This window comes from Pangasianodon hypophthalmus, chromosome 24 (genome assembly GCF_027358585.1).
Source record: "Pangasianodon hypophthalmus isolate fPanHyp1 chromosome 24, fPanHyp1.pri, whole genome shotgun sequence".
Lineage (NCBI taxonomy): Eukaryota > Metazoa > Chordata > Actinopteri > Siluriformes > Pangasiidae > Pangasianodon > Pangasianodon hypophthalmus.
Genome location: NC_069733.1, coordinates 2,434,306 through 2,460,320, shown reverse-complemented (window position 1 = coordinate 2,460,320; position 26,015 = coordinate 2,434,306). Strand labels below are relative to the sequence as shown.

Genomic DNA, 26,015 nt, shown 5'->3' with positions numbered 1-26,015 from the left:
CGTGAATCTCCCGTTCTACCACATCCCAAAGATGTAGTACTGGATTCAGATCCGGTGACTATGAAGGCCACTGGAGAACATTGAACTCACTGTCATGTTCATGCAACCAGTTTGAGATGACTTTTGCTTTGTGACATGATGAATTATCATGCTGAAAGTAGCTATTAAAAGATGGGTAAATTGTGGCCATGAAGGGATGCACAAGGTCAGCAACAATACTCAAATTGGCTTTGGCATTCAAGCGATGGTATTAACAGGCCCAAAATATGCCAAGAAATCATTCCCCACACCATTACACCACCTCCACCTGCCTGGACTGTTGACACAAGGCAAGTTGGGTCCATGGATTCATGATGATGGTGCTAAATTCTGACCCCACCATCTGCTTGCCTCAGCAGAAATTGATTCATTAGACCAGTCTACGTTTTTCCAGTCTTCAACTGGCCAGTTTTGTTGAGCCTGTGCCCACTGCAGCCTCAGCTTTCTATTTTCCGGCCTGATGGAAGTGGAACCCGATCTGGTCTTCTGTTGTTGTAGCCCATCCACCTCAAAGAGTGGTCGTCTTAGTTACTATAGCATTTCTGTCAGCAAGAACCAGTCTAGCCATTCTCCATTGGCCTCTCTCGTAAGCAAGGTGTTTGTGTCAGCAGAACTGCTGCTCACTGGATGGTTTTGCTTTATTGCACCATTCTGTGTAATCTCCAGAGTCTGTTGTGAGTGAAAATCCCAGGAGATCAGTTGTTATAGAAATACACAAAACAGCCCGTCTGGCACCAACAATCATTCCATGGTCAAAATCACTGAGATCACATTTTTTCCCCATTCTGAAAGTTGATGTGAAACCCATATGTGTAAACCCATATGAGGATGGGTTCTCTGTTGAGCCTGGTTCCTCTCAAGGTTTCTTCCTATCACCATCTCAGGGAGTTTTTCCTTGCCACCGTCGCCCTGCTTGCTCATCAGAGACGGCACACACACACACTTCACTTTACTTTTGTTTGTGTAAAGCTGCTTTGAGACAATGACCTTTGTAAAAAGCGCTATACAAATAAAAATGAATTGAATTGAATTGAACTGGCCCAAAGCTGCTGGCCTTTTATATCTGCATGATTTTATGCATTGCACTGCTGCCACATGATTGGCTGATTAGATAATTGCATGAACAAGTAGGTGTACAGGTTTTCCTAATAAAGTTCTGTGAGTGTATATATTATTTCTTGTATTGGTATGTGTCACAGCAACTCCCAGCGATAACCCCTCACCTCCAGCAAAAATCACTGTCTCCTGAATACAAACTCGGTTTCTCATTCACATCCAGTTATACTTCCTGTTCTTAACATACAGTATATACTGCATACTGATGGTACATCAGTAACTTTGCGAAGTCTTGCCAACTGTCCAGTTTGTGTACGTGTTTAAAGCTGATGATTTTGGATTGCTACTCTGCTTATATTCGCCGTCATTCTTTGTGTACTGAAAATTGCCCGCCTGATTATGCTGAATCTTTGGAAAATCCTGTCATGCACATGGATCCTAAATCTCATAAGACTTTCAATAGGCTTATTTCTTGTTGAAAAAAGTGACGAATCAGTAAATGAATGAATAAATAAATTAGGAATCAGGGTCTGAGAATGATGAGTTATAGGTCAGTATATGCGACACCTGCATTATGCCTCAGCTCAGTTCCCACCATAATCCTCTGTAACTGTAGCAGTCATGTGCTCATTTAATCCTGCGGGGGTCACAGGTCAATCATGTGGCCCACTTTATATCAGCTACTGTCCTTTTTCTGTCTCTCTTTCAGCTTTTTTTTTCCACTCGGTCTTTGTTCCTCCCTAATTTTATTTCCACAAGCTCCTGCAGATCAACTGGTTCATCCAAACACGGAACGATGACTCAGCATTTAAGAGTGAGGCATAAGAGGAAAAGACGTAAAGGGAGGATTAAGGATAAGGACACTAAAAAACAGAGGAGAAAACAGACATAACATATCCTCCTCCACTGTTTCCAATGTTTAAATATCAAAGTGTGTGTAAAAGGAAGATGAAAAGCAGACTCCTGACTCGAAACCTAACAGGCAGCTAAAGTGACTCGCAAAAACAGACCAAATCTGTTGTTGTTATTATTATTATTATTATTATTATTATTATTATTCAGACTCATTGCTAGTAAGGTAGTGGACAAGACACATTTTTGTACCTCGCTAACTCGCAAAATTACTCATTTTTGAGTCTTTGGAATAATATCCAACATGGCCGTCAGGTACAGCATCTCTGGGTTTCTTTTTGTCCGTGGGGTTTTTTGTGTTTATGTAATTTCCTTTACAGTGTCAATAAATAGTATCGTTTCTTTTCATGATTTCGGATGGTGTTGTGTGCGAGGGCTTGGCTCTGCTGTAATGACACTATAATGACGATCTTCTGTTGCATCAGAGGAAGTCATGGGCGTTTGCCAGACGGCTGGTTCGACTGAGACTAAAAAGGGTTGAAAATGGTGGAAAAAGTTGGAAAATTGCCCAATATTCTGGTCTGTTTTGTCTGTCTGGCACTCTGCCTAATTCTTGCACGCGTTGATACAGATCTCGGAGCAATACAAGCTTATCGGCTTCCCCTTTCCTCTATCGAGTTCCTGGCAAGCGCTGACGAATGATGGGTTAACACTCGCTGCGTTATTGTTGCGCTTCCTCAGAAGAAAGCCTCTCCCTACAGTGGTGTGTTTAAAAGAGAAAAAAAACACAATAATGAAGACTTCAGATGTTTTGTTATTTATAGCAACAGGGTTAAAAGTTTAAGGGTTAAATCTACTGTCTTTTTACCATTTTGTTTCAAAATTAAGTTTCAAAAAGATTCCATCCTTCATCACTAACAGATAGAACATAGGGAACATATAAGTAGCCTAGTTTAATCCATCATGACCCTGACCAGGCAGCTGCGAAAGGTGGATGAATGTGAACTCTAACTGCATTACACACTTTCTGTTTGCCCCACAAGCTTCATATCTGAAATTTCTCACCACCCGCATGAAAGTAAAAACCTCCGACTGAAGGGAATTTTTTGTTGTCCCGTGGGATCTTGGTCCTGATGCACACCTGCGAGCCTTTTGTGGTAAGATTTCCATAAAAAAAAAAAAAAGAAAAGAATTCATAATTCATCTCCTATTCATATCCGTTCATTCCAAATGATGTATACATACACACATACGGTTACATCTGCAGGGCTAGCAGTTATTAAGGTAAACTACCATGTTCTAGTATCTTAAAATAATTGAAATTATGCTTTTTTTTTTTTCAATTTTTTGACAAACACAGTGGAAGGGGTGGGATTTTGGGATTTACTTTGGCAGAAATGCTCGCTGTCCTTGATCTGGTGTTGCAACAGCGAGTTTGAACTCTAGCAAGCTGGAAATGATGATGGGATGATAGAAAGGTGTTTATTTGAGACAATATGCAAGGAAGAAAACACTTGGATGTGTTTTGTTGGAGGAAAATAATCAATGAGGGCATGGTACACGACAGCAATTTGTCAAAATTTATTACAATTACATATTTATATATATTTAAGGATATTCGGGTTTTTTTTTTCACATTTATATTCGCGGAACGTCCATTAAACAAGTTCATTAAAAAAATTCCTGGTATCACTTATAGCAGCTATAAACAGTCGTTCCGTCACCAGCGTATTTTTTTTCTCTCTTAAAGTTATGACAAAATTACAGAAAACTTCACCATATCAAGGATTTCGGACGTTTCTTTTAAAACTCCTTTACGAAGCAAAGTCCCCGTGAGCGAGCTGTTACCATAGAAACGCTAGCTGTTAGCTAGCTGTCTCGCTAGCTTAAAGTTGGATAGAGGTTATTTAGTTATCGTTTGGAAAGAAAGACGTTTCAACTTCATACAGGCGCCACCTTTGGAGTAAAAGAATCAGTCAAGGAAACTTTAATCTGAGATTTTTTTAATAACTGGTGAAATAATAGCAGTCCTTGGTACTGTAGTCAGACTTTTGGACCCTACCGTAGATGATTGTTACACCACGTTCAGCGTCCTGTGTGGCTTCTCATGGTTCACACTGACCTGATTAAAACTCTGGACTCTGCGGACGTGTCTGTGTTTAACGCAGGAACGAGCTGCGGCTGCCAACACATCCATTACCGAGACCTTTTACATCAAACGCACGTCGCTAGACTTCTACACTTCCATTGTCTGTGAATGATTCATCAGGGGAAGATAGCAGGGTCCAAAAGTCTGAGTGCGTTGCTGAGAATGTCAAATTTTTACAATTCTAAGGTTTTTTTTTTTTTTTTTTTTTACTCCGCAGATACATACAGTATAGCGATACAATAATAATGCATTATTTCAGAATGATGTATTTAAGATAGTTATATGAAATTGTAATCCGAGTGAATATACACAGTGTTTAAAAATAGATTTATTAAATAGGATGAAGTTAAATATGTACAAATAAATGTTAAAATGTTAAAGTATTAAATATATTGAATTTATTTCCTACAAATTGAACGAAGTGGTTTAAATGAATTGTTATATATTTTTTTTAAACAATCTGTCACTTTGTTTTTAAACCGTTGTAATAATACTAGAAGAAATTCCATCACATGCAAAGCCAGATGTAAGAGGATGGTGCCATGGAAATTAATTAATTAATTAATTACCCCCTCCACACTGCATTAATTAGTGTCATTTATTAAGATTTTTAAGTTACATCATTTCAAATGTTAAAATATAGGAATCCAACCTACTTTTTTTTTTTTTTTGGCCTGGGACTTTCACAGTAGCCACAATTATAGCTGCATGCACAGTTATACATAATTAGGCAGCTGCAATAACAATCACTGCAAAAGCTTTATCACAAGCCAAGCCGTTGTCATTATTACAAACTCGTCTATTTCTTTGCACACAATCAGGCAATTGGTCCGAGGCAATAAATAAACACAGAGAGAAATAGATACATCAATAGGAGGTGGCGCGGGCCATTGTGCTGCAGCAGGGAGCGTTTCCTCCTCCGTCCTGCACCTGTGGAGATGGTCAGAGGGCGAGGAGAGACGAGATGGGAGGAGGACGGAGGAGAAGAGCAGAGAACAATGGCCGCCGGAGCCAGCGCGAGACAGAGAGTCTGCCAGCCTGGGCCGGACAGGAAGCGGCTTCTCTCGGCTGGAGAGAGAGGACAGACGGGAGGACGGAGGGAAAACAATGGCTGGAGGACGAGAAAAGCGAGAAGACAGGCTGCCAGGATGCTCCACTGGGCGCTGGTGTCCAAAGAACAAGCCGTTCCAAGTCCTCCACACACACCCAGAGAGAGAGACACAGCGAGGACAGGGATGCAGGTTACTAGGCGCCACAGTGTCCCATGAGACAAATACGGAGGAAGGTTGCGTTAATGACTTTTTATTAGTGTTTACGATTGGGACTGACACCACAGGCGCTGACAAAAAGCAGTGTTGTGTCACTGAACCATGAGTCGTACGTATGTTACACAACACCTTTCAGTGTCCAAAGATAAAAGAGAACGCCTAAAGAGAATGAGATATTGCTAAATATTATAACCAGGCCGGCGAATGGACTTTAAGAGCGCTTAATGTAATAGAGGACGTCACTTTAGAACTTAATTTAATTTCAATTAAGTTCTAATCAATAAAAAAATGACCACCAAGGACACCAAGGCTATGTGGATAATTCCACATTTGGGATGGCATTTGTGTTCCACTGATATTCCAGTTACAAATCTGTATTTGTCCGTCAAACAAGCTACGTGCGTATTTCAGATAAACAACTTTATTAAAAAAAAAAAAAATAAAAAATTTATAAAAAGCTCTCCTGCACTTAGAAAACAGCCCTCTGCATGTCCCAGCTCACTAAACCTACCCTTTTCTTTCAACTCATTAAATAATCGTTAAAATACTAAAAATCATATTGTTTTTGCATTAATGTGTGACTCCATTAAACATAACACACTTCTAGGATATAAGACAGTTTCATTTCAGTTCCCATAACTTTCACTCAGGACTGATACCCGAGCACATTCACCCCTATGAAATATTTGGACTATTCCACAACAGGAAGTTGCATCATTCGACTTTCCTAAAGATCCTGGGAAGAAGAAAAGTACTTTCTCTCATTGTTTTTTTTTTTTTTTTTTTTTTTTATACTTTATTTTCCTATTGCGAAATTGACCGACGAGATCAGTTTCAAAGACCCAAATTATAGACTGATAATAAATTATTAATTTATAAATATTAATCATTAGCATGGATCCTAGTTAACTACATTTTGTGTGTTTTCCAATTCTATGCTAAAAACCTTGTTAATTACTTGAGAGCAAAATGCAGCCATTTTGCACAAAAGTGCATGTTTGTTTTTTTTTAGAAATAATATTGAAAAATAGTTTTAATTCATTTTTTTAATAGAGTTACTAAAAGGGCTGAACACCATCTATTTGTGGAATTGTCCATTTCCTGTCCAAGTTCAAATATTTTAAACAAATAGACAAAAAAAAAATTCATCTAAGATCAAATTTTGGTCTGTTCTGTTTTTTTTTTTTAAAAAAAAAAGGGTGATTTTTTTTTTTTTTTTTTTTTTTGTTATTCACTCACTTTTTCCGGACTGTAAGTTCATTCGTTTGTCATATCAACACCTCTTATTGCTTAAATATTGTTGCTTGGGAGGGCAATTATGCGTCAGCGTGTCGCCACTGTGGATAACAACACAAAACAGGGGTCAACTCCAGCGTGTGGTACTGACGCAACACACACACACACACACACACACACACACACACACATAGATACATGCACAATGCACCAATTCATCCAAAGCAAATAGTGGGCCCCTCATTGTAGTGGCACAATGAGTAACACAACAAGAATTTGTGCACCATTCCCAATCCCTTTTGATGAAAGGCTTTATTGGGGGATTCCAGACAGCTGTCTGTGTTCAGGAAGTTTTCACGAGTTTGGAAAATACCCAGAGGCACATTGAGGAAAGCCCTTGAACATACCACCCCCGTGCCTGGCCACCAGTCAGAACATACCATCTGACGCTTGTCCTTCTGATGTTCTTGTCTTTCCTGCCAACCTTCTCAACACTGACCTTCAACTGGCGTCCTTTGGCCCCAGGGTGCTTCCAGTTGGCATTTGGCGCATCCCGGCCTCGGCTTATTGTGCTGAAACAGTGTGTGCTGAGGCAATAAGGCTTGCCAGCCGCGTCAGAAACGGGAGTAAGGTGAAGAAAATGGTTGCTGTTAAGTGCGTCAGCTTGTGCTGACCTAGACACGTCCTGAATCTAGCACCGAAACTACCGGCTCAACAAAAACAAGACTGAGATTAAGTGAAATGACAAACACTTGGACTTCACATTTTACACTATGATTCACAGTTATGCATTAACACACACTACTTACACTGTTCCAGTAAAATCAATCAGGTCCAAACATATGAATCATCACAAATATTACAGTTTTTTTTTAAAGATTACAAGTCAAAACATTTACAGCATTTAGCAGAAGGTCTTATCCAGAGCACACTTTGTAGTCATGCATCAAAAAACATCCTCAGGCTTGTTCATTTTTGTTTTTTTTTTTTACATCCCCTGTTGATGCAAGTTATTAGACATCATTAAACATCATGGACTGAATCAGTATGAGGTAAACATAACTGCTGTACAGTGTGCTAGGATTAAGTAAGTATGATCTGAATGTAGTATTGCGATCTGTTCTGATCACTGAGGTAAAGTCAGTTCAAAATTCTTGCTTGTCTCTATGTTTCTCCGTTTCTAAGTGACCAACAGGAAGTGATGCGGGCCTGTTTAATAAGACCTACTTCTGCAGTCCTACAATGTTTTATCTTCTTTATCTTCGGCTAATAATACACTTCCATTTAAACTCTGACTCATACAGAAAGCCAACATTTCTTCAAATGACTTTGTCCAAGCTTTGCAGTAAACAGTATCCAGGCTACAAGCTAATGAATCAACAAAATGAGTCGCGAGTCTCAGGCTGTGAGTCGCTCCCTCTCCCTCTCCCTCTCCCTCTCTCTCTCTCTCTTCTCTGTTCCCTTTTCCACTGTTCAGTGTCTGTATCACTTCCTCTATCGCACTCTGCAACCAGTTCGAGCTGGAACTGAAGGAGTGGCGTTCCATCAGCCAGAAACCCCCCACACACTCGCGCGCACACACACACACACACACACACACACCAAAAAACTTCAAAGTCATCCAAACTAGCCTCAGAGAAAGCCAGGAAACATGGAGTGAAAGGACAAGCTGAGTGTATCAGTGTATTTATCCAATCCAGCTCTAAACAAGTTTCCTTACAGAAGCTTAAAAAAAAAAAAAACACTTTCAGCACTAAAAGTGTTCCATTAACAAGTGTGTGTTACTGGATTTCTAAGGGCCGACTCCAATGCTACTTTACTACAGCGCTATAGCTTCCATGTGCAGGGCATAAAAATAAACATAAATATAGCTTCCTTTACTCAAAAGATCATACTGTGATATAGTGTATTCACACTCGGCGTTCACTTTATTAGGAACACCGTTCATGAAATTATCCGTTGCTCAATGAGGAGAAATTCCGCAGGCGGGAGAATGAACAGAGCAGGCGGGAGAATGAACAGAGCAGACGGGAAGGCTACGGTAACCCGAATAACCACTCTTTACAACCGTGACGAGCTGAAAAGCATCTCAGAATGTCAAATCTCAGATTCCTGTCTTTCTTAGCTGACAGGAATGGGATATGATTTTGTACTATTGTAGCCCAGTCACCTCAGTGTTGGATGTGTTGTGTGTTCTGAGATGCTTTTCAGCTCACCACAGATGGAAAGAGTTGCTATTTGTAGCCTTCGTGAAGCAGTGGCTGATTGGATAATCGAGCAGGTGTTCCTTTTAAAGTGGCCAGTGAGTGTATATTGTGTACATTTTTGAGGGTTTTTTTTATTATTTATTTAATATTTTTTGTTTAATACCAATTATTGAGGTGAGTTTCTCTTGCATGTCATTTCCTCACACTTTGGGAGGTGTGTGAAGCTTTTTGGGTGCAAGAAAGAGAAAAAGAAAGAGTGAGTGAGACAAAGAAAGGAGTAGACTGTGACTAAGAGGATAAAGGGACAGAGAAAGCGATAAGGAGAAGGGGGGTAAAGGGAGAAACTAGAGCTCGTTTGCTAGGTCTTTCACTCTGTATCATCAATGTTTACCTGAGAAGAGAGAGAGAAAGAGAGAGAGGGAGAGAGTACGCTACAGGTCATTCCACCCGATGAATATTTATGAGAGGGTAAAGGCTCAGGTAAATTTCAGTCTCTTCCCGGCTCAGGCCGGATCCGCACGTGGCATTCAGGTGGTCAGATATCAGATGACGCACTCCAAACTGCCCGTAGCCGGTTTGCGCTAGCCTGGCCACTAACTACCAGAGCAATAAGCTTAGCGGCTATCCGCTAATCCTCCTCCTTCCCTGACTGGCTCTTATCCCAAACCCAACCCTAAACCTGAGCACACCTCAACACTCAACACGGCATTTCTCACAAGTGCTAACATAACATCATGCTATCCAAACAACTGCTAGCAGGAAGTCTTGACATGATGAATTTATAAGCACAGGCGTTGTACTCACTTCATTAAGCTCTTATCTACACAGTGAGTGTTTGAGTTGGTCCTGAGTGAACCGGTTAGCACCAGAGCACTACGCTACGTAGCAGGAACGGCCTCGAAACGGTGAAACCCCAGCTGGCTGAGAGAAACCAGATCCTCTTTAGTTAGCGCTTATCTCAACAAGGGAGATAAGTGCGAGTGTGTGAGGCATTGAAACGAATCCCGATGACCCCGCCGACACTCAATAAACAGCTGGCTCACGTGTCCCGCTTTTCATCAGTGTGGAAATGGTTGCTGAGGTATTTCTGAATTTCTGAGTTAACAGCAATATCTTTGCGAACAATTTGGAAGAATGAATAATGTCCTGTTTGCCTCTTTTTCACACAGAAAGATTCCGATAGATAGATAGATAGATAGATAGTTTAAACCACAATTCTCAAATCTGATTGGTCAGAAGGTGTTGATTCATTTCTGATAGATAGATAGATAGATAGATAGATAGATAGATAGATAGATAGATAATACCACAATTCTCACATCTGATTGGTCAGAAGGTGTTGACTCATTTCCGATAGATAGATAGATAGATAGATAGATAGATAATACCACAATTCTCACATCTGATTGGTCAGAAGGTGTTGACTCATTTCCGATAGATAGATAGATAGATAGATAGATAGATAGATAGATAGATAGATAGTTTAAACCACAATTCTCAAATCTGATTGGTCAGAAGGTGTTGATTCATTTCTGATAGATAGATAGATAGATAGATAGATAGATAGATAGATAGATAGATAAAACCACAATTCTCACATCTGATTGGTCAGAAGGTGTTGATTCATTTCCGATAGATAGATAGATAGATAGATAGATAGATAGATAGATAGATAGATAGATAGATAGATAGATAAAACCACAATTCTCACATCTGATTGGTCAGAAGGTGTTGATTCATTTCCAATAGATAGATAGATAAAACCACAATTCTCACATCTGATTGGTCAGAAGGTGTTGATTCATTTCCAATAGATAGATAGATAGATAGATAGATAGATAGATAGATAGATAGATAGATAGATAGATAGATAAAACCACAATTCTCACATCTGATTGGTCAGAAGGTGTTGATTCATTTCCAATAGATAGATAGATAGATAGATAGATAGATAGATAAAACCACAATTCTCACATCTGATTGGTCAGAAGGTGTTGATTTATTTCCTATAACAGCAGCTCTGACAGTAGTTCAGCTGCAAATCACAGCTTTATATTAATCTGTCGTTATTTAACATTTATGGAAGGAGTCTCCAGTGTCAGTGCTTTGTAACAGCATACTGTACATTTTTCTTTGTTAAGGTTTAGTCCCTGTGAACGAGCTGTTACTATAGAAACGATTACGTATTAGAACGAACGCATTCGTATAAACCTGTGATTTGTAGCTGCATGAACGCAACACTTAACACCACAGTAAAAATGAATCAACACCTTCTTACTAATCAGGATCCAGAACGCAACAGCGCTGTTGTAATAAGACTTATGAAGCACAAGCGCTGCCACAAATGCAAATCCGTTGCTTGTCTCGCAGCTACTGATGCACATCAGCCGTGGGGGAGGGATGACATCAGTGCAATGATGTCATCGCGGGCAAGTTTGAGTGTGTCAGACTCGCTGATGAGGCACGCGTGGGGGTGAGATCGAGATCTGAGTGCTGAGTAAGGCTTTTCTGCTGACGCTCTTCAAGGTCGTGTCATTGCCAGATGTTGACACAGATGTGTCAGATATTTAGTTTCGGATGTAAGACAGACATGCACAAGTGATTCAAGTGTGCAGAGAAAATGTTTACTTACTAAAATATAGATGAAGAATGAAGAATTATAGGATGTCTTAGACTTTTAGGAAAAAAAAAATGTTCCTTAAGGGTTCATTAATAATTGAGTTCTTATTGTGGGAATCTCTCACTGGGTTGCAAAATAAAAGTCCTTCATGTGAACAGCTGTAATTTTAAATTATCTGAGAGTGTATAATGTGAGGGTTTTTTTTTTCTTTTTCTAATTGACTGTATTTATGTCTAATCACCATGATACACCTAACATCCTTAAATTCCACTATTTTATTAGAATTTTCCATGCACACATTCACATGAAGTGTGATTTTTATTTATTTATTTGGAAATTTAGTTATTTACTAAATAAAAGTGCTGAAGAAACATTTAATTAGAAAAGTTCTTTAAGGGGTAATTAATAATGAAGTAGCCTGTTATTAAGGGCTCTTGGCTTATTCAAAGGTTGTTACCTGTAACTTCTAACGAGTGTATGTGACTTGTTTTTTTTTTTCTTCTTTTGTTTACTATTTACCGTATTATATGTAGTATAACATACATGTCGAATCATTATAATAAAAGACCTATAGAAAGATCAAATGCCCCAATTTAGTCTACAAACACAACTGAACTCAGTAGAAGTGCATTAGAATGATCATGACAAACAATTAATGCTTTTTTTTTTTTAAAGTTAATAATTTATTGTAGAAATTACAAAATGTGTGCAAATGCATGATCAAAAAGTTATCATAGCATTGTAGTGATATAAAAATAAAACACAGGAGCTTGTAACTGCTCATGAAGTCCATCAGTCTTTGCAAAAGTTCTGGAAGTTTCTTCATGTGTTTCTCTGCGATGTGCATTGCAGCAGAGCTTCAGCTCAGAGCTGCTGTGTGTGTGTGTGTGAGCTTCACCACAACATGGCACCGGCACCGGCACTTGACTTCAGCAGCCGTTAAAAAGCGTCCATTTGTGGCGTGTTTGGACCCTTCGGCTTGCCATACGCGGCCCTGTGAGACTTTCCCCGCCGGCTCGTGAGCGTCTCTCTCTCTCTCTCTCTGTCTCTGGCACGTGGAAGTTTCTCGTCGGTGTCCCTGAGCATCCGCGCGCAGTGTCGACTCTGAGTCGGCTCCCCGCTCGTCTCTCGAGCTGCTGTCACTCATCTGCGACTCTTCTACCGGAGCCGCGAGAAGTGAATCCTCAGCGCAGCTTCAGCAGGCCGCGGAGCGTGCGCGCGATCTGCAGGAACTTGTCCTTCTTCCGCTGCTTGAGCGCCATCAGGGCGCGCGCCGTCTCGTCCGGGTCGTTGGCGCACGAGAAGATGCTCCGCACGCGCTCCTCGGCCTTCGCGTCGCCCGCCTTGCGGAAGAGGCGCGCGAGCGCGTCCTCGCTCACGTGCTCGAAGATGTTGGGGGCCGCGCGCTTGCGGCGCGCCGTGTCGAAGCGGTTCCCGCGCGCAGAAGGACACACACGGCAGCTGTCTGACCTCGTGTAAGTCGCCATCGCGGCAGCTTGCTTTCTTCCACGTTGCGCCTTCGGAGCTTTGTGAAAGCCGGGGTTTCTGTTTGTTCTCGCCAGCTCTCGCGAGTCTAGTCGGGATTTTGTTCGGCTTGCTCAGTGCGCTCGCTCGAGGCTGAGTGAAGCGCAGACTGACCCGCTCGCGCTACTTATACCCTCAGGAGCCGCTTGTGTCACGTGGCCTACTGGCACGCCCCCTGCTCCACGAGGAGAGTCTTAATAAATATATAAATAAACTGTGAACTAGGAAAAATGAGTAAAATACAGAATAAAATTCATATCAAATATATTAAATCAAATAAAATAATAGTGTGTGTGTGTGTGTGTGTGTGTGTGTGTGTGTGTATATATATATATATATATATATAAAATACACACAAATCCAAGAGTCAAGAATTTATGTAACTATAAAGAATATTGAAGTAGAATATAATAGAGACCTATTTGATTGACAGAATCATTAAAATCAATTAAATATTATTTTTGAACAGTGCAACTGTAACTTCAGTGCAAAAGTTGGACATGCTAAAATATTAAAAATTAAAAAAAAAAATTAAATGAAAAAATATTACTTTAATAATCTACCGATTAATATTTTCCCTCAGTATTTTCTTTCGTAATTAAAAATAAATAAATAAATAATTCTTATGGTTTCTAATATCCCCTACTCCTTTATTATGAACAATAATCGAAGTGGTTTCTTTTTCGTTTTGACGTGAGAACAGGAATTAAAAACAGCAAAAACAGGATTCTTTATTTATTCGCCTCCATTTTCTCCTCACTTTTGCATTTCCCTCCCGCTAGTCATCTCTCCTCCATCACACCACAGCAAGCACCCAGGCAGGGTGAAAGCTAACACGTGCAGCGTAGCACACACGGACGAAAGGGCTATCTGCCCTCTTCTGCATACACGAGCTTACATATGATTGGCTGGTGTTGCTCTGATTGACAGGGGAGCGAGCTAAGAAAGAAGCAGGCGCTCAAAAAGAAGCTAGGTTGTGCTTTTATAACAAAAATAATAATCTAAAACATTAATGGATGGACTTTTTTTTTTAAAATGAACTTTTTAATATTTAAATAATTTACAATTATTAAGTCTTGACTTAACTGTAATGCTCCTGTCAATCACAAACGGGTCTTATCAGCATGTCTATTTTATTATTATTATATTATTATTTTTTTTTAATATACAGTACATTTATCTGGCACTTTAATATTTTAATTTATTTTATTATTTTTATTTTATTATTATTATTTTTGTTTATTAAATCCCAATCGCCACATTAGCACACATGATTAAACCATACTGCAGGTTGTCCTGCATCACGTTCTTCAGGGTTGAACGTCCTTATCATTATGTTTTGGACTCTGGATAGAGGACGTGTGTTTTTCCAGAACCACAGAACAGCCTTCAAATCAAACTAGCGTTGTAGACAACTCTTCAGTTCGTACGTCCTTACTAGCAGGAAATCTTTAAACATCACGAACACGAACTTTAACTGCCAAAACCTTACTAACCCTTTCTTTCCTTGCTATTCATTATTTATTTTAATGCATTAGCACATTTCTGCTTTCTTCTCTGGCTAGAATTTTTTTTTTTTCTGTCATGCTGAATGCTGTACCTAAAATGTTGTACAAAAACGTTCTCCCACGACGGTGCGCTATAAATATCGCTCGCACGTTTATTTGAAACGGAAAACAGCCGTTTGGAATAATTGCTCAGATCCTGCCTGTATATGTCTATAATAAACAGGTCTTTCTGAACATATGGGTGCGGGCGGCTTCTTTACACTCGCAGCTAGTCGGTGAATAAACAGCGCTCGGTTGTTGGCATTCCCAGCAGCTCGTGCCCTGGGGCTTGCCGTGGAGAACAGTTTCTGTTTTGGATGATGTTTTTTTTTTTTTTTTCCTTTTCTTTTCACCCCCTCCTCATGTCCTGTTTCAGCAACCGCAATCTAAACATCTGAATCCAGAGTGAGGAAAACAACATTACTCAGATGATAGAAATTCCCAGATTGTGTTTGTGCCACTCGGCTCCCTGCAGACGACGAAAAAATGTGCCGCTGTTGCAAGAAACTGGAATGCATGGCACTCGGGCATCCATTGTCTGACGAAGGAAAAAAAAAAGAAAAAAAAAAAACGCAGTCTGTTTGGAATTGTATTGTTTAACTTTTCTTCTCCGAGCCTGCCTATCTGTCCCGAATTCCCTCGTTCCCCGTCGTCCCCGAGCAGGCGGAAGGAAGTGTTGGCGCTGGCCTTGCGAGGCCCAGCCAAACTGTCTTCTATTAATCATAACAATGGGAGCCACTAAATTTAACCGGAGTCAAGGGTCACGTCAGCGAGGAGACACTGCACTCTTCTTAGAGTCTGACCATAAAATACGAGAGGAATGAAGCCAGGATTGTGTATTTAAGGACGGCCATAACTCACACTTTTCAAGACAATCGCCTTATTAGGAACCTACAAGGAGCACGAAAAAGTGATGCTCTTATGAGGTTTTCTTGACATACTGTATATTGATCATTTGTGGCTGAACTGTAATGTTTAATTGCTGGAGTTTGATAACGATGATGTTACCAAACTGCGCTGTTGAATTCTGGATTCTGATTGGTCGGAATGGTCAGCATGATATCTTTGCATTGCTTTTAAATGCAAGATCCTATTACTAAAATATCCTTAGACCAAAAAAAAAAAAAAAAAGCGTCAGCACGTTGTAAACAGTCTTTATGTTTTCGGATTAAGCGACTTTACGGTTTCTCGGTAACTGCGTATTTTGTCTTAGAAAGTTCAGGAAAGTCTGCTGAGGGAACGACTGTTTATAGTAGCTGCTATAACGCAAGGGTTTCACAGACGTTCCAAACCATTAAATGTAACTATAAAGGGATAAAAAGTATGTTTTTTTTTTTTTTTTTTTTCAAGAAAAAACTTGTTAGTGTCTGCAAAAAGAGTACAACACTCCCGGATGTGTTGTTATAGGAACCGAATCCACTTTGGTGTGGTTAAAAGGAAGTCCGCTCCATCACACCACCCTGACGTTGATGATTTTTTTTATTGCTTGCTTATCACAATTCTCTTTTTTTAATTGCTCGTGTTCAGCCAATCTAGAGGAAAGCTCATCACTAAATGAACCCGAGTCATCGTTTCTACACCGTACATTACAGTCTGAGGTGCTTGGGCTTGACGCTAATCCCGTTCACGTCATCCCTCGAGTCTGGAATTGCTGCTGTTGTAACTTCTGAGACTATGACTTCATGTCTCTAGCGGCATACGCACTCCGGTATGGAGGAGTCGCTCTGGTTTTCAGGCTTCGTCCCTCCAGATGTTTAGACGGTTATAGTCCCCGGAATAGCGTTGACCTCATCACGCTGTATTGAGTAAGAACAATGTTCTGGTTTTATCCTCTACACACACGACCCGCTTGACAAATTGATTCCGTCTTGATGATATCTGACGGTCACAGGGATCACATGATCCGCTGTGGTAGAGGATACGACGTTACGCACGTTACAGACCCCAAACAGGATATATTAGTGGTGTAATTCAATAAAACGCTGCACTCATTACAGTTTACGACAAGAGAGTCTTGGAGCTTTGGGAAAGGATTGTGCTAAATCTGTGATATTGAGTTCAAGTGTCTCAGCTTCCCTGTAAATTAAATAAACTCATATTGACTTTTTGTTAAGCAAGAATTCCACATGTCGAGAGAATCATGGCTGTTATTGCAGTCTGGGACAAAATGATGAATGTGAGAGAGAGAGAGAGAGAGAGAGAGAGAGAGATCCTGAAACACACCACCAAACAAAAGTTCTTACTTGGATTCAACAAATGCGTCTCTCTTTTTTCCCTCTCTCTCTCTCTCTCTCTCTCTCTCTTCACATTAATAAGATGCACGTCGTCCTCGTGAAAGCACAAAGCCCTCAGTCGTGAACACTTTGCAGCTTTACTTCTGACACTGGAGACTCCTTCCATAAATGCTAAATAAACATGTCCTCACAAAAAAAACTCACCATACTGACAATTCTACATTTTTTTTTTATCAGTTTATGCAGCGTGTCCATCATACAAGTCCCTCTGTATGTTGTCGCCATAGAAACGTATTAGAAGGCACGCATTTCATAATTTAGTAACAATTCATAAGAACGAGAGTTTGGGTCAAAACCTTCCCTGCTCACATTCTTGACAAACATTTCGGGTTATTATTCCGGAAACGTCTCAGCGTACCAGACGAAGCATATCAGAGACTCGCAGCTAGGAGGAAGGACTAACTGGCTGCCAGCATGATGTTGTTCTTGGAGCAAAGTCGAGTCTACAGAAATCCTGCACAAAGAAGGGAATATGGAAATATTGTTCAAACATGCCATAGTGGTGTCTCCCTTATTTCGATGTCTCACTATTAAGAAGAAATGGAAGCAGTCTTTCCGTATCATCGTGTATCATCGCTTAAATTCAACCAATAAGCGATAATGTGGTTAGTTAGCACAGCATGCTTGGACTTAGCACTTGTATGAAGATATCCTTGCACAATGCAAGAACCGATTACTGCAATATCCTCGGACCTAAAGGGTAACGGCTTCAGGAACATAGTATGAGAAACCTTTGGCCTGGCAATTGCCACTTGTGATGAATCATCAGAGGTGAATCTAATGGTATTGGTGCTGAACACAGTGATCACACACACACACACACACACAATTAATCTTAAACATGTCAAAAAAAGAGAGAATGCCTTTACTATTTTTCACCTGGGAAACAATTGGGATTGTTTTCTGTTTGTATGGACATTGGGAGAGATCTAAGTAGTGAGGATGTGTGTGTGTGTGTGTGTGTGTGTGTTTCTCTGGCAGTGTTTCCCCAGATGGTGTGAAAAGGTAAGTTGCTATACTGAACTATAAGAGGTATAAAACACTTCCTGATGTGCTGTTAGAGGATAATAATCAACTTTGGGGTGGTAACAGAAACTGTTTTTCATCACACACCCTGTTGCTCATTATTTTCCTATAACCACACACCCACAAGTGTTTCATTCAGAGATGACGTTTCAGGTCAGTCCCTGAACATCCAGGTCAAAAAGTGTATAAAGCAGGTAAGTGTGTGTGTGTGTGAGAGAGAGAGAGAACAAGTGACAGACTGATGAGAAAGGTCAGAGAAGAACAGCTAGACTGGTTCAAGCTGACAAAGAAGGCTACAGGATTCCAAATAACCACTCTTTGCAACCGTGATCAGCAGAAAAGCATCTCAGAACGCATAACACAACGCCTGCGCCTACTGTAGCATTAAATTCCTTAAATTCTTGACTGACAGGAGTGAAACCTGATGTGCTCTTCTGCTGGTGTAGCCCATTTCAAGAATATCAATAAATAAGCACAGTGAAATTATTCAAAATTATTGTCGATAAATAATATAGCGTATAAAAGAACGGCTTACTAATTTGCATATCATTTTATTACATTTTCTGTCATCTTCTGTACACTATGCAGTAGCTCGAGACCTTTTTGAGATCTGACAGATGTAAACTCCTGCTCCGCCTCTGTCACATCTGTTCCTGCAGTGCTCTAGACCCCTCCCCTTCTAGCGCATCGTGACTAGCTGGCTCAGGTGTGTTCGATTAACACCAGACCTAAACTCGGCAAGAAAGAAGCTCTGAAGAAACATCGCTTGTGAAATACCAGAATTTAAAAAAAAAAATGACTTTTCTATTTTTAGGCTGCTGTAGGAAAAAAAACAAGCCTTTACAAGAAAGATAGGAATGTGGTTATTGGAAACAGTGCAACAATCCAAGCCCAAAAATAATCCCCACATCTAGTCACTATGTGTTTGTGAGCAGATTCAAAAAATGCTGGCTACAAAGTTCTTCTTTTACAGGAAAATATGAGACAGACGTCCTAATTACAGCCCCGTTCCAGGAGGCCTAGCGGTCTTGCACAACATAAGCACTTTTTTAGTACATTTACTAAAACACAGCATCTTTAGCCCCGTATGATTTAGGATTAGTCTCACGCTGGGCTCAAATCAAGCACTAAAAGGTTTAACTCTCCTAGCAGGGAGTCGTAGAGTTAATAAAAATGTGTTAGTGTTGGCAAATTGTAGCGGTACAGGAATAAAACACTTTGTACAAACAACGCGCAGTGGATTTATACCTCACTTCCTGTTTTGCGTGCTGCGAAAAATGTCGATTCATTACATCGCCATGGCAACACAATCGAGATATTAAAACTGGAAAATAATCGTGGATATGTTGACATCATCCCAAGCAAATTTTGTATGAATCAGACGACAAGTGTGTAGAAATGCACAAAATCCAAAATGGCTGACTTACCACTGGGAGGAGTTAATGGATGCAATTGTAAAAAAAAATTTGTCTGTCTTAACAACATGCACTTGCCTACTAAATTAGTTATTTTTTTACATTTTTTTTTTTTAACATGTCGGCAAAATGGATGCCCACAATTAATAAAAAACTGTCATAGGGGATGCTAGTCCCTGAGCCACACCTGATTGGATAGAACTGAATACCAATCGAATACATTATTCGGAATGAAAATATAATGTTTTAAACAAATACAGATATAAATAGGAGGAGTACTATATACTATACTATACTATATAATAGTTGTTTGTTGTTGTTGTTGTTGTTTGTTTTTATTATACAGCATTCATTCATCCTTAGTGACTGCCTGGTCAGGGTCGCAGTATGGTTTTAAATTAGGCTACTAGTTATAGAAATAGAACAAACTGAATTTGTTAGAAGATATCCAAACAAAAATAATAACTACATGAGCAGGATATTAAAAAAACAGTCTTGTACACATCTCTAGTTGAGACCATTTATGAACTGGAGTGATGTAGCTTGAGGTTAAGGAACCATCAGAGGTCGAATTCACACACCATGCTTCTCTGACACTGTAGATATTTCTACCTCTGGGGTTTTCCAGTGGAGCATAGCGATGGGTTTCATATTTAATTAAAAAAATAATAATAATAAAAAGGGGCTGGTTTAAGATATAGATGTTTGGATCGCTAAACAAATGCAGATAGAGGTTCTTGCATTGCATCCCTACTTTCTACCATAAAGTACCAGCCTGCAAAGCTGGTCTACCACTTTCACCTGCGTGACCTGCGTTTTTGGCAGCTGGATTTTTTTAGCAGGAAGTTTCTGGTAAGAGTTCTGGTCTTTCAGGAAACCTAGCGCCTCTGGGCACTGTTCTGCACATTAGCTGCACTCTGTGAAACTGTGGCACTGTGTTTGATCAGGTTTAATGATTTGCGAAACGGTCGTTGATGTAGACGCAGTGAAAATGCCAGCACAATGCTTCATGGTTTACTGCAGAGCCACTGCAGAGTTGTTTAGAAAATGAGGCTTAGGGAGATTGTTGTGAGCAATGCAATGACCAAAACAAGATGCTGGGTAAACAGGAATTGCTTGTGATGTCACTCTGAAGGGGTACGGCGTCGGCTTTGTTTTTGGTCGCTGTCACGAATGTTGATCGTAAGATAACAAAACTAATCCTCTTTTCAGAGAGCACATTAGAGCCGGACAGATGGCTGGAGAGTCAACGACAACACCGCAGTCACCGGACTCACCAATGACTCCTGGTCATGAGTAAGAGGTTGTATTACCCTACACACACACACACACACACACACGCTCATCGTGACTAGAAAGGTCCATGTGTGTGCGGATTAGGTGGCGCATTACTATTCACCCACTCAGGGCACAGAGTTACAGGTAAACCAGTTTGAACCGGCTACAGCAACAAGGCACTGTCTTGTTGCTCATTCTAACACACACACACACACACACACACTGTTAGTGGTCACAGACCTTCTTCCTCAGTCACCTTCCAGTGGTCTAATTGACCTGACTCAATTTACCGAAAACTATTTGACATGCGTGCACACACACACACACACACACACACAATAACAACAACATGCAGTCATGAGAATGCAGAGCATTTCAGATTTTACGAGGTCATTTTATGAACCTGAATGAGTTTGAACAAAATGACATTACAATGCCATTAAAGAGCATGTATAATTATATTGCTAGATACACACACACACACACACACACACACACACACACACACACACACACACACACACACACACAGTGTGTTGTGGCAATAAGATTGTAAGCTGAGTCAGCATAGCGTAGGGAATCACGTAGTGTTACAGTCTGTGTTTACCTTTACTTCTTCAGGCCAGTTGCTGTTTTGTAAACACAAAGCGCGACCTGTATAAGGTTCCCTCACGTCCAGGGTCAGGACGTTGTGTTTCCCAGTAGCCATAGCAATAGCCATTGGAGGAAACTGCCCTTCTTGTTTCTGCGAATTGATGTTTTCATAGTGCAGCTTATGAAAAAAATAATTATACGAGCTTCTAAAATGGCCGCCACCCTAGCTACCTTCCTGAAAGTTGCATTACTTATTGCTAAACAAACAGTAAATAAGGCTTCTACGCAAACAAGCAAGTGGATCGTCAGGTTTGCCAGGTCCTCCGTTTTCCCGCATGTTGATGGTTGCGTGTTTTGCTTGCGTAACAATAAATGCACGGTTTATTGCGTCATTAATACACTGCCAATGATTTGTATTGTATTGTAACAGCAGACAATGCATATGCAATAATTATGCAGATTACTGTTTACTATATACATCTGTTATGAATAACTTTATTGGGTTGATAAGGGCAATTTAGGAAAACTGCATAGATTTAATACTGTACTGTTACAGTTACAATCATTTATTGCACAGTGCTTTCTGGGGTCTCAGTTCTGATTGGTCAAGTTTCAGCAATGCAGCTGCCAATCACAGGTCTATAATAATGCGCTCGATCTAATACTGTTGTTGTTTCTATAGTAACAACTTACAGAGGAAGTTGTACAGTGGACACTCCACATAAACTAACATAAAAATGTGTTTTTGTTTCAGTTTTCTGTAGAGATGTTTATTCAGCATTTATGGAAGGAGTCTCCAGTATCAATGGAAGGAGTCTCCAGTATCAATGGAAGGAGTCTCCAGTATCAATGGAAGGAGTCTCCAGTATCAATGGAAGGAGTCTCCAGTTTCTGAGACTGGAATTCTTCAGGATGGAGGAGATTTACAGTTTCTCGGGAACATGCCAAGCTGTGTTTTTTTTTTGTTGGGGTTTTTTTTTTTTTTTTTTTTGCCTTTCAAGCTACAAGAGAGAGGTAATGAGGCTGGAGAGAGAATGACTGTATCTATCCTGCTGCTATAACAGGAACTACCCTGGATTAACAGTAAATGTTGCTATAAACAGATAAAAAAAAAAAGTGTGAATAAATAAAAAATTGTTAGTGTCAGCTATAAGAGGAATAAACTGTAACTCCGTTTCATCACACCAGCATGGTTTTGTTACACAGATATGGTCAAGTATTGACTGTGTACCGTGTCAGTGAACGCCTTTAGCATGCCAGGAGACATTGCGTGACATGTTTTGTGGTGTGTTTGGGAAAGGCCCTGCTGTAGGTCCGTGATCTCACCCTGCTCTCTAAAGTCGAAGATGTGGTTAATAGTTAGCTAACAGGGAAATCGTCGCCGCATAGGCTTTTTTGTTTTTTTACATAATTTGAGTGACTGTCTCTTATAAGCAGATGCTCATTTGATGAAAAATGGCAGGAAGTACCATAAAGATGGCCGCTTGCCTTCTCTAACAGTTTCCTCCCTTGTCTCGGTGGTCACATCCCCAAGGTCTGGAAGATCTATTGTTTCGCTTTCTCTCTCCCCTTCCCAAACCGTCATCCTCTATCACTTTCTAGATAGACAAAGACAGAGTCTGGAGCCAGCAGTGCTATTGTGCATCCTGGCTGGAGTCCAAGGTCAGGGCTGCAACTGCCTGCCAACAGTCTTCGACAAGTACAGCACACAAACACACACTCAGTCCCTCAGTGTGTATAGGCCCATGATAATAGATTATTTGATAGACTGGCCTCAGTGGACTGTAGGGCCAATGCCAATGGACAATGCTAAACCTGACACCACTTAGCTGAAGCAGCTCATGTGTCTGCCATTGTGTCACACATGATCACTGCAAACATACATAGGATTAAAACACAAACGTGGCCCTAAATCAACTGATGTCAATACCGAGATATTAGATGTACTACTTATTATACTATTCCAGTAGCTGTTTTTTTTTTTTTTTTTTCAGTCTTATATGCAGTTTCACAGAAATGAAGTTAGTCCAAATGTACTTAGCATAATTAGCATTTTGTTTCCCATTGGTCTCCCCAATTTGGTCATCTGCCGATTCCCACCCACCAGCCACCAGTCTCCTGTGACAGCTACCAGCCAGGGAGGGTGAAGGCTAACACGTGCTTCCTCCGAGACGCATCCATCTGCGACTGCGTCTTCTCGAGCTGCTGCTCATGCTGCGTCACAGGGCAGCCTCAGACACTCAGAAGAAAGCTCAATCTGCCCTCTTCCGCATATATGAGCTCATAGACGATACGTGATTGGCTAGTGAGGATGGAGATAGAGTATGTCATTCCTCCAACAAGGAAAGCACGGCCGATTTTGTTCTCTTGGCTCCCGGCCATGGGGAAGGCTGTGACATCATCAGGATTGAAACTTGCGATCTCCTTTTTTTTCTGTTTATGCTATTTTTAAAATCCTGTTTACACTGTTATTATTTTCTAACAAATTTCGCTGGTTCTTTTCCAGTAGCCTAAATGAAACCACCATGACCCTGACCCTGACCAGGCAATTACTAAGGATGAATGAATGAATGCTGTAAATGAATTCTTATCCCACGAGCTTCATCTCTGACTGCTTGCCCATATGAAAATAAAAACCTGTATCTGTATTTGTTTAGAAAACATTATATGTTCAGTCAGATTAATGGATTTAAGCACCATTACATCCTGTGTGTGTGTGTGTTTCCTAAACCTAATCCAACAGTAGAATTAATTATTTCATAAACATGTTTTCTGGCCACCACACCAGAGGTTCTCTTTATAAAGAACGGATAGAACGGTTAGCATTGTGTGTGTGTGTGTGTGTGTGTGTGTGTGTGTGTGTGTGTGTGTGTGTGTGTGTGTGGCGCTGCTGAGTGCGGACTGTAGAAGCATGAACCTTATTAACCTCACAACTGGTTGGAACCGGCTGGTGCAGCAAGAGGAACCGATCTTGCAGATGAATTAACACACTGCAAAGGTCTTTGGAATTTCATCAGACAACAAAGAAAGAGGGTCAGAGAGCAAAGTCAGCAGTACGCACACACACACACACACACACACATACACACAAGGCTTTAGACAATGAGAAAAGAGGATCAGAGGGTGAGCTCAGTAGTACAGTTGGAGAAACAGTGTTAATGCTTTCAGAGCCTCTCAAGTTGATTAGAGACCACACACACACACACACACACACACACACACACACACACACGCTCATCCAGAGGACTCCCACTGCAGATGTTCAAATACGCAGGCATTAACTTAATTGGGCCTGTATAATTTGCACTGGATTTTATACTTCATATACGGCCAATGAGTGCAATATGGCAAAATGCACATGTGGTGGAATCAAAGAAAAGTGTATTTCTACATTGTTTTATTATTTATGTTGCCAAGACTGCGGGCTGGTTTTGACTTGCTGCTGTGTGGTTCCTGTCTGAGAGGTGACGGTTGCATGTTTTGCATACATTTGATTATTTATATTGATGTTTTGCAAGAAAAATAGGTCAAATGCAGAATTATATGTATGCAGATATATAGATATATATATGACATTGGTTTGTCATAATGAATTTGTCGTACACTTCAGCCTTTCTTTGTGTCTGAAGTCTGTTTGTGTGTCTACGTTGTGATTACCATCACAGGCCTGCCTTGAAAGAGTGTTACAGAAAACAGCTTGCACAATACAACTTAAGTGCACATGCTTAATTAACATTAACGCCAATGGCAATGACATCATCCTTTTTATCCGAGCCCCGTTTACAGCCATGGTCCAATAAAGGATGGGATTGACATTCAAGAAGCTTAATAAAATATAGAAAAGCAGATTAAATTGTTGACATCAAAGGGTCTTTTTGGTCTTACACACACACAACACACACACACACACGCATTTTCAGAATTTGTTAGCACCACATTACCTCATCGTCTGTACATACAGAACAAAAAAAAAAAGTGATTTATCCAGCTCATGAGACCACACTGGCATTCCTATGGCACGTATTTAATTCATATATTTCACACGCTCCTAACACGCCACACACTTTATTATTTATATATACAATTATTTTTGTATTTTAACAACTGATGAAAAAAAAGAAACATGTGATCAGAGATTTGGACCCAAGTTTTTTTAATAGACATTTTATAACACATTTTTATCCTTCAGTTTTCATCAAGAGTGCCAATATTTCTGCATGAACAGAGTAGATCTGGTCTCATGTAGTGAAATGTCTGCACATAATGTGACTGAAATTCAAAGTTTGAAGGCCTCAAGGCCTGAGTTCTGCTACTCATGATATTTTTAGCTTCACTGCATATAAAGAAAACTGAACTCTCTTGTATTAATATGGTGCATATTATCTTCGAGTGTTTCCAAAAGCTCGATTAAACACATGGCACTGACTTATGACTCGAACCAAACTTTAGTTTTATCGCAAATGAAATTTAAAAAGACTTTGTAAAGTCTTTAACGCCATGACAAATCTCTTCAGTCCGATTCATTTATACTACACACTGTTGCTCACGCTAAGGTCTAATATTATAAAATGTTCCATATTTTTTCACGTTTTCATATCAAGTCCAAAAAAAGGCCATAACCACAAACTCCTCTGTAGGCAGGCTTAATATTATGGCCTTCACAGTAGTAGGTTAGACCTCAAGACCACTGAGGCGCTAGTTTGTAATGTATTTAGAGAGATTTATCCTCCACTTTACACCTCCTGTACACACAAACTGTGCTTATAGAGGAAAACCATGGCTTTTTCTCCACCTGAGCCGAGCCTTGAACTCTTATCCTCCCACTGAGACACACACTTACCAACCAGCTGAGCTGAGATTCTACTCCTCTGTGTAACAGCTAAGGTCAAATCCTAAAACAAGGCTGTAAT

At 40.2% G+C, this 26,015-nt stretch overlaps 1 protein-coding gene and 1 long non-coding RNA gene across 3 annotated transcripts in view; one reads left to right on the top strand and one right to left on the bottom strand.

Annotated features, from left to right (window-relative positions):
- LOC128317337 (uncharacterized) overlaps nt 1–24,946 on the top strand; it is a 91,408-nt gene extending 66,462 nt beyond the window's left edge. Inside the window, exons 1-3 of one of the 2 annotated variants that reach the window (XR_008300855.1) lie at nt 17,785–20,370; nt 20,446–20,536; nt 21,860–24,946. This is a non-coding gene — a long non-coding RNA (uncharacterized LOC128317337). Of the gene's footprint in view, nt 1–17,784; nt 20,371–20,445; nt 20,537–21,859 lie in introns of those variants that run through there. The other variant, XR_008300856.1, reaches the window with a different exon arrangement.
- tcima (transcriptional and immune response regulator a) lies at nt 12,087–13,061 on the bottom strand. The gene has a single exon (XM_026939654.3). It carries the CDS (start codon nt 12,912–12,914, stop codon nt 12,612–12,614), a length of 303 nt encoding a protein of 100 aa, XP_026795455.1. The 5' UTR covers nt 12,915–13,061; the 3' UTR covers nt 12,087–12,611.
- Nucleotides 24,947–26,015: the final 1,069 nt, after the last annotated feature.